Source organism: Salarias fasciatus (genome assembly GCF_902148845.1).
Source record: "Salarias fasciatus chromosome 23 unlocalized genomic scaffold, fSalaFa1.1 super_scaffold_20, whole genome shotgun sequence".
In the NCBI taxonomy this organism is placed as follows: domain Eukaryota; kingdom Metazoa; phylum Chordata; class Actinopteri; order Blenniiformes; family Blenniidae; genus Salarias; species Salarias fasciatus.
Window position 1 is genome coordinate 8180040 of NW_021941230.1, and position 12180 is coordinate 8192219.

General features: G+C 41.7%; 1 protein-coding gene across 2 annotated transcripts; it reads left to right on the forward strand.

Moving 5' to 3' along the window:
- Positions 1-7123: 7123 nt before the first annotated feature.
- On the forward strand, positions 7124-11437 carry LOC115384206 (retinol dehydrogenase 7-like). 2 transcript variants are annotated; one of them, XM_030086511.1, is made up of 5 exons: positions 7124-7186; positions 8954-9274; positions 9892-10150; positions 10229-10392; positions 10523-11437. In XM_030086511.1, exons 2-5 carry the CDS (start codon positions 8962-8964, stop codon positions 10744-10746), a joined length of 960 nt encoding a protein of 319 aa, XP_029942371.1. In that variant the 5' UTR covers positions 7124-7186; positions 8954-8961; the 3' UTR covers positions 10747-11437. The 2 variants fall into 2 exon arrangements, with proteins under 2 accessions (XP_029942371.1, XP_029942373.1); XM_030086513.1 differs by having other exon boundaries at positions 7171-7186; positions 8951-9274.
- Positions 11438-12180: the final 743 nt, after the last annotated feature.

Genomic DNA, 12180 nt, shown 5'->3' on the forward strand with positions numbered 1-12180 from the left:
CATTTTAAGGCAATTACAGTTTTCGCTTCTAACAAACAAAAATTAATTAGTTTGCGTTCCTTTATAGTCGCTGGAAGATTCTCAGGGTATACCTGCAATAAGCATACTTTAGCTTCAGCTGGAACATTCCTTCCTGTAAGTGTAGAGGTTAAATCGGGAACCTCTCTCCAGAGTATCTGCAGTTTTTGACAGCTCCACATGCTGTAGTCAGGAATATTTGGATTAAAGTGATGTAGTTTAATGGGTGTGCTATAGGTCCTAAGTAGCCATTTATACTGTAAGAGTTTGGATCTTTTATTTATTGTTTGACTTTGAGCTAGAAGGCAAGTCTTCTCCCAGTCCTCCACGCTGATAACTGACTGTAGCTCATTTTTCCATGCAGATCAAAAGGAAAGAGAGGTTTCTTTAGAAGCTGCTAATAGTAGATCATAAAGGATGGTGATACAGTAATATGTTATACAGGGGTGCTTCAAGTAAAGTGTTGCCAACACGGACATTTATTGCAGTGTTTGTCATGTCAGTCTTTACATTGATTGATTGATTGATTGATTTTATTTGTTTTATTCTTTTTTAAAAGAAAGAAATGAAAAGGAACAGAAAGAAGTGAGACTTATGATGTCTGCCCCTATCAACATAAAATAAATGACAATTTGTCAAGATTTGTTAACATATCACAAAAAAAAAGCAAAATTCAATACAACCATTTCACTTAATCAAAATATAAATACGAAAATTTCACAAATAATTGCAGATCAAATACAACCATTTCCCAAGTGTAAATACAAAAGAAAAAAAAAAAACCTTAATGAAATATTTTCAAAAGAAACAATCATTCTAAGTTTGACCATTCTTTAAAACAGAGTCGTACCCTCCCAATAACTGTGCTTTTAAACATTTCTTGAAGATGTGAATGGACTGAGACCTCTTAATTTCACTGTCAAGTTTATTCCATAAACTGATTCCTTTTGTTGTGATGCATCTTTCTTTCAATTTGGTTCTTGATTCCGGTCGTTTGAAAACTTCAGTGCCTCTTAATCTATATTGACTGTCTCGCTTTGCAAATCTATTCTGTAAATTAAATGGTAATTTTTTCCAGTGAGCTTTATAAATTGTTTTAAGAAGGTTGAGTTCTACCAATTCTTTCATTTTTAAGGATTTCAATTTTATAAATATTGGGTTAGTGTTAGCGAAATCCATATTGATTGTTACTTAAAATGTTGTGTTTAACAATAAATTTATTTAATCTGATCACAAATAATTTTTCTAAAATTTTTGAGAGCTGAGGAAGTAACGATATAGGCCTGTAATTGGAGACATCATTTTTATTTCCTTTTTTGAAAAGTGGAATTACTTTGGCTATTTTCATACTCTCTGGAAATGTTCCTGTGGTAAATGACAAGTTACAGATGTATTTAAAGGGTTCGATCAGGACATCTATTATTTGTTTTATCAGTGACATATTCATGTCTGTATAGTCATTGGAATTTTTATTTGGAAATTTACGAACAATACTGAGTATTTCATTTGTTTGTACAGGCTCAAGAAAGACATTCTTTGGGGTTAAATGTCAAAACAATAAAAAAAAAACAAGAAAAAAAAACATCTGTACTTCCAAGTCTGACCCATCATTTCTCACCTGTTCTATATTGTTCCTTATGTCTGGATTCCACAAGTAAGCATTTAGCCATGTAAACAGTAACTAGAAAAGCACACAGTTTTTCCCATCAGCTTCCACTTCCGGGTCCACCACTGTCTCTGCTGCTGTGTCTTCTGGCTGGGGACGTCCTGACAAGTTGCATGCGGGATTAACAACACTCTGGCGGCTTCGGTGTGTGTTTGAATCGCCCTTCTTTTTCTTTTTGCATCCTCTCTGTGCACGTAGCTTTGAAAATCTCGCCGTCCTCGTTGTTTTTGGGGGGGATGGCACGTGTTGGAAGAGCGACGGTTTGTATGCAGGAGAGACAGGATCGCTGCTGACAGGTCCTGAAATAATTTAGAAACAGGGGAAAAAGAAAATCAACATTAACATCAGTCATCAGTTAAACAGAGGAAGAGGGCAAATATATAAAAGCACACACACCTCCAACAAAACGTTCCGCTGGTTCTTGCTGGTCGCCACTGCTTCGGTTGTGTGTTCCCCACCAGCAAGTCCAAGTGCAGAGATCCAGAACACACCAGAAACACCGTGGCAGTCCGGGTTTGTTTTCACTCCAACATGGCGGCGACATCCCGGCATGCATTGTGACGCCGGTGGGTGACGTCAGCTTGCAAATACTCTCTACCCTGTCCTGCTGTCCTGAACCCCTGCAGCCAGGGGGCACCCTTTGACACTGCCTGTAGACCCGGTGTTTTAAGTGCCCGCCGGCATGCTGCTCCATCATGGTTATTGTTGACACTGCTGCTCCGACTGTTCGTCGTGTGTGGGTCCGGGATGGTATGGGTGGCCGTTTGTGCCATACATCGCCTGGTACAAAACGCCGTTAAGAACGGCGCTTTTAACGCCGAGCGCCGCCAGGCGCTTTTATTTTGAAACGCCTCCCGGCGTCTCAAACGCCGAGCGCCGCCAGGCGCTTTTGGACGCCTAGCGCCGCCACGCGCTCCATAACATGCTAATATTCTCCTCCCCTGAAGTTTCACCAGCCAGTAAAAGGTATCGGTCTTCTTTTTAGAGGAACTTTTTTCCATATATGTTTTATTGTCCACATGACGTTTGATATATTAAATGTATTAAAATATATTTTTTCCTTTCTAATCAATTTTTCAAAACTGAAATGTTTAAAAATAAATCTGAGATTCTCTCTTTAGGATCTATGTTTGTCTGTTACAACATTACATTCCCAGTACAATTCAGTTTTTTCAAATAATATCTGAATGCATGATTAGAAGAAGTATTTGAACATTCTTTTGCAGTAAGTGTCAGGGATGCTGAACTACTTAAACACAAATCTTCACACTGGTTATGTGGCTCCCACTTAATTTATTATGACATAATTTGTTTTATTTTGTTACTGCTTATATTTTTAATAATAAATCACACAACATAAAACAACAGTTTAACTGGTACGAAGGCACAGATAATTATTTCACTTATAAACATGTTATTTCTGGCTGCAGGGACATTTCATCTCAGTGATGCAGTCATTGGACACCATGACATCTGGGGAGCCACCAAGCAGGCTGCTGTCAGAGAGGAACACTGCTTTTCCTGGATCCTCACACCAGTGGGCTTCATGTAATCCTCTTCCAAAGTCACAAGCCTGGGGTCAAAAAGATAATTTATTGCGCAATGTGTAGGTGTTATTACAATCTGTTATTACAAAATAGAAGGAGAGAAGGAAAGAAATATAGGCTCAACTATTCAAGATTTCTTTGTTTACACAAGACTCCTTTGTGGGGGTTTTTTCTATCACAAGGTGGGATTTATTTATTGTATTTATGAGAGTTAAAACATTTTCGGTGAAGGAATCTGATTCTACATAAATTTTGAAAATGTGATCTAACTTTTTCAAAAGTAAAAAAATTCCCTTTGGGAACATTTACAATCCTTTTGTCCTGTTCTGACTATTCGCAAACTTTAGCTGCTCTGAAAACATGTCAGATAAGTAATTTTTTGAACATTTTCCACCCTATAACCCTGTAAGTCTCCTCATTAAGCTCACCCCTGATCAAAAGTATTTATTTTTTTGTTTTTAAACATTTCAGTTTTGAAAAATTTATTAGAAAGGAAAAAATATATTTTAATACATTTAATATATCAAACGTCATGTGGACAAGAAAACATTTATAGAAAAAAGTTCCTCACTCAGTTTTCAAGCGCCTGGTGGCGCTTTAAAAGCGCCTGGCGGCGCTCGGCGTTTGAGACGCCGGAAGGCGTTTCAAAATAAAAGCGCCTGGCGGCGTTCGGCGTTAAAAGCGCCGTTCTGAACGGCGTTTTGTACCAGGCGATGTATGGCACAAACGGCCACCCATAGGATGGAGCACATCATTTTTGGTCAAGCACACTTTCTGTGTGTGTTGCCGCATCTGCTGGCCTCGAACCTGCCGCGTCCTCTTCCTGGGCGGACGGCGTGTGTTCCGTGTCCCTCTCCGAACCGGCGTCTCCGTTGTAGGCAGCCGGGCCGCTCCAACCTGAGGACGACGCGGGGGGTTGCAGGCGCCAGCATGGAGCTGGACAGCATCACAGTGTTGGCCGGGGCAGAATGTCCATCGATGATTTGGCAGAGGTCGTAGAATTTCCGCTCCGCCCGTCCCATCCCGCTCCTAGTTAGAGGCTGCCCTCAGTCAGGAAGAACACATATTTAACATATGACGTGACAAAGGAACAGAAACTCCAACAACACAACCCACTTCACCCCCCTGTGGCTGCCAATGCATCTTAGAAGAAGAGCATTCAGACCATAGATACCTTCTGGAGGTTACGCCCGGTCAGGGAGAGACACATCTGTTTAAAATGAAACAGGAATAACAGAAAATAACCCCCCCCCCCCGTGGGTTTGCTCGGTGCCAGGAGCCCCCAGGAACCCGTCTGCTAAGGAGCCCACTGATTGCTGAGGAACTCATCGTTGGTGCATTTATTAGTAGAATTTCCACAACAGTTTGGCGTCGTCGGCAGGATCCCACGAGTGAACCAATTACTGCAGGCCCACCGCATTTGTTGAACAAGACGGGGACTGGGTCCGAGCCCACCGCCCGGGCCACCGTCATGTCCTCCGTAGGATTTGGAACCGTTACTTGGAAATTGCGTACAGCTGTGCTGAGGCCTTCTTTTTTTTTTTCTTTTTTTTTTTTTGGCTCCCGAATTTTTTTTTTGCGTTGCGTTCCCACGTTCCCACGCACAATTATCGTCAGATTTTCCTGCAGAGTTTTATAGGTAAAGCCCCTGGTCTGTATTTGAATCCCAAGGGAAACCAACACCGTCACACGGCTGTGCCAAGGTTATTTATGTAGAAACTCGTCTGTTCTGCTCACCTGCAGAAGAGCAGTTTCAAGTTGATACCGGCATCTCTTTGAGCAATACAGTAAAGCAGTAACTGACTTCTAGGTTTTCATAGGATTCTTCATGGTCTTGTTATTATAGGGAGCATTAGATTAAACGGTTATTGTGTTTATGTGTTTAAACTTTAAAGATTTGGGTTAGATCAAAGTTAGGGTAGGGAGGTCTGTCCCTGTTTCTCTTCTTCCTTTTCAGATCCCGTGGCTGCAGTTCAGCAAGGCTTCATCTCCAATGGGGACGGACGGTCACAGGATGTCAGTGGAAAGAGTTCCAAAACATGGAGGTTTCCTGTTATAAGTTAAACAGATGTGTCTCCCCCTGACCAGGCGTAACCTCCAGAAGGTATCTATGGTCTGAATGCTGTTCTTCTAAGATGCACCGGCAGCCACAGGGGGTTGAAGTGGGTTGGGTTGTGGGAGTTTCTGTTCCTTTGTCACGTCATATGTTTAAATATGTGTTCTTCCTGACTGAGCGGAGCCTCTGAGACGTGTTAAAGACATGAACATTAATTTCCACAACAGGGCCGTTAGCGAGGATCTTAGCAGTGTTAAAAACAAAGTAATATCATCTGCAAAAAGAGACAGACGGTGTTCTGTCTTTTCAATACTCATGCCTGTAATGTCATAGGAAATAGAAATAATTTAATAATTCTTTACTGCATTATTGAATTGTGTTATTATTTTTTTTATATTTTTCTTCTATCCTTTGATTTATTTATATATATATATATATATATATATATATATATATATATATATATATATATATATATATATATATATATATTAGTTCAACTTAATGTATTTTTCTTTTTTCATTTTACTTTCTTGCTTTTATTTTTTTGTTCAGTTTTTTGCCTCTTGTTTGTTGTGTTTTGTTTTCATCATTTTTATTTTTTTTATATTATCTTTCTCTCAAATTTCCTCCTTGTGTGGATTCTTTTAGTTCGTGCACTTAAATGTTTTTTTTTTTTTGTGATAGTTTTTTGTGCTTTCTTCTGAAGAATGTGTTTGTTCCCACCATGTCTGGATTTTGTTTCCATCTTGCGGTAAGAACGTGAAGTCTGTTTCGTCTCACGTCTTGGTCTCTGACCTTCAGGGTTGTTCATTTCCTCAGAGGCCATTTTATTCTTCCTGTACTTCTTGTTTTTATATTTCTTTCTTCAGTGTTGATATTTGATCTATTTGCTTTACATAGATTTATGCTGAAGTCGTATATTTTGAAATGTTGCTGATCTCTATTAACTATAATTGCACTATTTTCTTCTGCATTATCATTATTGTTATTGTTATTGTTTAATCTCTTGAAGTTTCCTGTTCGTATAGGAATATTTACAACATGTTTTTTTGATGGGGGGGAATGTTGTTTTGTATTATTTTGAGTTAATGATATTTTCTTGTCCAGATTTTTTTTTATTTCCATTTGTTTCATCTCCTGTTTGTGTTTGTATCATTTTAAATGCTGCATTTCAATACAGCTGTATCTCCTGAGCGTCTGTCCGGTGTGGACTTCAGTCCTGCTATTTAGGGTTATCTCCCGCTCAATCTCAGTGTTTCAGACTTTGTTCCTGCTGCAGTTATCGTCCCAGTTTATGAGTATTACACATTGTTTGGATCTGCTTTATTCACTCTTTGTTTCTTGTGTCTCCAACTGAGGTGGAAGTTTTCATATGAAAAAATAGACAAAATAGAGAAAGACAAGGGGACAACTGGGTATTGAAGGAAGGGGGGTGATTTGAAATGTATTCTTTAACATGTAGAACACACAGGATAAAAACATTTAAAAATTTAAATCAAAATAACGCAAACAAAAGTAGAAAAGATAGTGCTAATGTGTTTACGTGGACGGAACGACGGTCAGGACGACTCAGCTTGTGATTAGTTTGGACTTACTGTGGAGGACTGGACAGAACAAAGTGGCACTTTGGGCTTTCCATAAATAAACATGTTTTATTGACAACATGGAATTTATAAATCTTGTGCAAACAAACCCCACGAAGCATTCAGAACAATCAATATATTAATAGTTACACTGCAGTCCACCTGCAGTGCCTGCCTGTGGCCGGCAGAGGGCGCGGCGTGCCGCCGTGGTGCCTTCACGTGCAGTTGGACTTTAGCCCTTTCGGCGCTTCGGAGCAGCAGAATAAAGCTGCCGGTGGAGGACTGGCTCGGCGCGTCTCTCTTCTCTCCCCAGGTAAGACACAGCCGCGCTCTCCCCTCCTTTCTCTCTGCTTCTTACAGCTTAATAAGTTCGCTTTGGCTGCTGCTCCGCCGCTCGGAGTCACAAATGGAAGAAAAAACAGTTTTAAAAAGTGTTCTCTCGTGCGGGGAACGCAGCGAGTGTCCTGACAGATTGGAGGTAAATGATTAAATTAGAACGCAGTGTGATTTCAGAAACATAAAAATATCTCAACTCCTCTGTCTTTAGACATTTTGCGGGGGTTCAATAGGGACATGATGCGTTTTCGTTCAAACATTCACTTGCTTGTCTGCCACTGTTGAGAAGAAGAAGAAGGAAAAAAAAACAGCTTTATCAAAGGAAATGAGAGAGAGGCGTGGGAGCTGTCCCGGGGGAGGATTGCAACATGCACAGAAGGAATTTGCTCCATGCACGAGACCAAAGTTGTTCTGTTTGCATGCCAGAATCCGCTCTGATCTTAAACACACAAAAAACACCCTGAACAGACACAAAGTCACTTTTTTTTTTTAAAAGTGAGTGAAGGTTCACGGCCGTGTGTTGTCATCTACATGTTTGAAATATAAGAATCATTTGTCTTTACGTTTTTTTAAAAAAATTATTTTATTTGACTCAGTTGCTGTTGTTGTTGTTTTTTATCTAGAAACATCATTTTGCTATTTTTCTGTTGGCAGTATAAAAATGAGCTCAATCAACTTTAATTAAAGATACACTTTGTTCCAAAATAATTATTTCTGACAATTTTTTTTTTTTTTTTGGTTGTTGAAAATATCTTCTGCCTTTTTTCCTTTTTTTCCCACGTTACAAAACTGTTTTTTGTAGTTTTTTTTAAGCATTTTTTTTAATTTGTTATTATTTGGTCTCAGATCATTTGACTATGAAGAATGAGACTTTTACACAGCAGCAACATTTTTAACTGCTTGTATTTTGACATTGCCCAAAAACAGTAATCTGCTCTGGAGGTGACAAATGCATGGATTAATTTCTCAGCATCGCTTTTGGTCGATAAGTTCCTAATTTTAGAAATATTACGCAGGTGAAAGAAGGAGGTCCTGCAGATATGTTTAATGTGGGAGTTGAAAGATAAGTTCTGGTTTCAAATGACTCCCAGGTTCCTCACGGTGTTACCGGAAGTTAAAGTAACACCATTTATCTGTTTAATTTTTCTCTCAGGTGTTTTCGGCCAAATATAATAACTTCTGTTTTATCTGAATTTAGGAGGAGAAAATTACGACTCATCCAGGTTTTTTTATGTCTTTAAGACAAACTTCAAGTTTGACAGGTTGATCGGTGTCATCTGGTTTCAGGGATAGGTAGATCTGTGTATCATCTGCATAACAGTGGAAGTTAATGGCGTGTTTCCTGATGATGTTCCCTACAGGAAGCATGTATATGTGAAGAGTATAGATCCTAAAACAGAACCCTGTGGAACTCCATGTTTAACTTTGATCCGAGCTGAAGAATCATCATTAACATTAATGAAGTGGAACCCGTCCGCTAAATATGATTGAAACCAGTTTAACACTGAACCTTTAATCCCAATAATATATTCTAGTCTCTGTAGTGGAATATCATGATAAACAGTATCAAATGCAGCGCTGAGATCTAACAGCACCAGAACAGAGACCAGTCCTCTATCTGAGGCTGTGGGAAGATCATTTTGGGATTTTTGAGGAGAGGTTTCACATTTGAAAGATAAAATAAAATGATGTTTTCTAAATATTTCAAGTTGAAGATTTGCTGATGTCCGTCTCCTCCGAGCAGCTGCAGTCATGTTTGTGTACCTGCTGGGCCTGGTGGCCCTGTACTACCTGTACCGCTGGATCCGGGAGCTTCCCAGGGTCTCCGACAAGGGCCAGAAGTACGTCTACGTCACGGGCTGCGACACCGGCTTCGGCAACCTGCTGGCCCGCCACCTGGACAAGGAGGGCTTCAGGGTGATCGCCGGCTGCTACAGCGAGAAGGGCGAGGAGGACCTGAGGAAGTCCTGCTCCGGGAACCTGACCACGGCTCACCTGGACGTCTCGTCCGAGGACAGCGTGGACCGAGTGGCCGCCATGATCAAGGACAAAGTGGGAGCGCGAGGTTGAGTTCTTATTGATTCACTGTAGTCGCTGTTGTTAGCACCTGCTAAAACACCTCAAACTTCCATATATGGTCATGGGGGGGTCATGAGGGTCACGCGCCAGTGGCGTTTTGCTAGTAAATGTCATTATATGTCACTATATATCAATATGGTTGCCCGAAACTGTTACCCATGGTTACGACCATGCACGGTCCTGGCAGCAAAGGGTTTAATTATTCCATTTGATGAAATTTTTCATCAAACCACAATTTTTAGCAGGTTTTAAGAGCTCTCGCCTTCTTAACGACTTTTTATGTTTGTATCATTTGCTGTTTTAGCAGCTTTAGCTACTCGTGCTGTTTTCAGCCGTTTGTGGCACGTTGGGTTGTTAGCAAAAGGCTGAAACGGCTAAACAGTGAAGGATATGAAGCTGATGAGGCACTTTCACTATTTTTTTTTGTTTCGTTTGTTTGTTTGTTTGGAAATTTGGTTGTCAAGTAGGTTTAGCCAGTTGTTGGCAGGTGTAACTGATGCAATTAACCAAGTCAGTGATTAACCAGGCCTAATCACTGACTTGTTCCTCACAGAGCGTGACGTTTGTTTTCGTTGAGGCCTGAGTGGTTTCCTTCCCCCTCAGGTCTCTGGGCCGTTGTGAACAACGCCGGCGTGTCCGTTCCCTCCGGCCCGTGCGACTGGATGACCATCAAGGACTACAAGGGCATGCTGGACGTGAACCTGACCGGCGTGATCGCCGTCACGCTCAGCGTCCTGCCGCTCATCAAGAAGGCCAAGGGGAGGGTGGTGAACGTGGCCAGCGTGTTCGGGAGGATCAGCCCCACCGGGGGTCCCTACACCGTCTCCAAGTACGGCGTGGAGGGCTTCAACGACAGCTTGAGGTGAGGCGCCTCGGCGCATTTCCGGTTTCAAGCTCAGCAGCCGATCGCTGACGGTGGGTCTCGCACCTCCCCGCTCAGGTTGAACATGGCGCCCTTCGGCGTGAAGGTGCTCTGCATCGAGCCGGGCTTCTTCAAAACCAACGTGACCAACGCCGACATCCTGAGCAGGAATGTCCAGATGCTGTGGGACAGACTGCCGCAGCAGGTCAGAGACGAGTACGGACCCCAGTATCTGCCCAAAGGTTCGTATGCACATCGCCACTTTTCTCCTCTGAGAGCACCGGTGTCGGCAAACCGCTCCTCGCCACATGCGGGCGCCTGACTCAACTTTTCTGGTCTGTCCTCTGATTCCTCGCCGGTCGACCCTTCAAGCTCTGGAAGTGATCTCGGGCACGGTGGCCAAGATATCGGACGGGGACCTGATGAAGGTGGTGCTGTGCATGGAGCACGCCGTGGCCGCCGTCCGGCCGCGCACGCGCTACTCCCCGGGCTGGGACGCCAAGTTCTTCTGGCTGCCGCTGTCCTACATGCCGTCCTGCATCGCCGACTACATCCTTCTGAAGGAGGCCATCCCGATCCGGGACACGAATCAGTGATTTTATAACCCTGCTCTGCACGCACTGTTTGTACTGTCTCATTAAATGATCCAAAACTGTGTGTGTGTGTGTGTGTGTGTGTGTGTGTGTGTGTGTGTGTGTGTGTGTGTGTGTGTGTGCTTTGTTGATAACACACCACATGTGGAAGAGCACACAACTCTGACCGGTGCCGCTTGTCTGCAGTGATCAGGCTCGATCTGTTTGTTCTCTCTTTGATGGAAACTCAAACACACACACACAACCACCAGGAACACACACACACACAGTTTGGCCCTCATTTAAATGGCTTTCTGCAGATCTGAGCGCAGGATTCACCGTACGGCAGGACCCACCTGAGATTTATGAAGTGTTCGTATCTGACCGATCTCGGCGTTAAAAATGATCGGGTGTTGATAAGTTCGGCAGCTGACAGCGGCCGTCATAAACGTGGTTCAGAAGCCCCGCCCACTGAGGTCAGGCGCAGGGGTCTTAGCAAATAGAGAAAGTTTTTAGTTTGAAATTGATTCCCTCCCCTGTAACAATATTGTACTGAAAATAACTATCACTGGTTTGGGCCAAACAATCCTCCAATTTGTATTTGAAGTATCTTCATTTGTTATTTTCTCACATAAACATCCCTTTGAGAAGAGCAAACCCAGTTATTGAACTGTATCTAGACTACATTGTAATGTGACGATCCAGAATAAAAAAAAACAATTGATGGAATCAATGGTTTCCATTGAATCTACCTACATTCAGAGCTATAAATGAATTTAATTGGGATGGATACATAACTTATGATGTCTCCGCCTTGTTCTGGCGAAGAGTTCCCGCTGTAACAGGGTTTCCTTCCAACTATTATTTCTCAGTTTTTCAAAAATACTGAAAAGTAACATGAATGGAATAGCTGTCCACTGTATGAAATACCATAGGAAATACAGGTGAGCCATGTTGCACATACAAAGAGTAAGTGATAAAAGTGTTTTTATTCAAAAAGTAAGATGAATTTTCTTTTTAAAAAAAATGAATTATGATAAAGAAAAAAAAACAAGTTAATCGTGGAATACCTGGAATACTGAATGATGTAACTGAATTATTGAAAAGATCTGGAACATGGAAACTAATTTGTGTCGACTGGACCCATGTTGGGCATCAATAGAATAGAATAGAAGACTTTATTAATCTCACAGAGGAGAAATTTACTGGCGCAAGAGACACATAGGATTCCTCAAAGGGTTTTAAAGGCAAACAGAAATCTCTTTTATTGGCTGCAGTAGTGACCATTCTGGAGGGAATCAATCATTCAATAACGCGCTGAACAAAATTGATGACAATTTTAAAAAGACTTAAAATATTTGCCTGAACGTTGTTCATTGTCTGTATTTAATCTTCCCCAGACCTGCCAACCTGTACGCATTTTGCGTAGCAGGTACGCAATTTGACATCAAAATACGC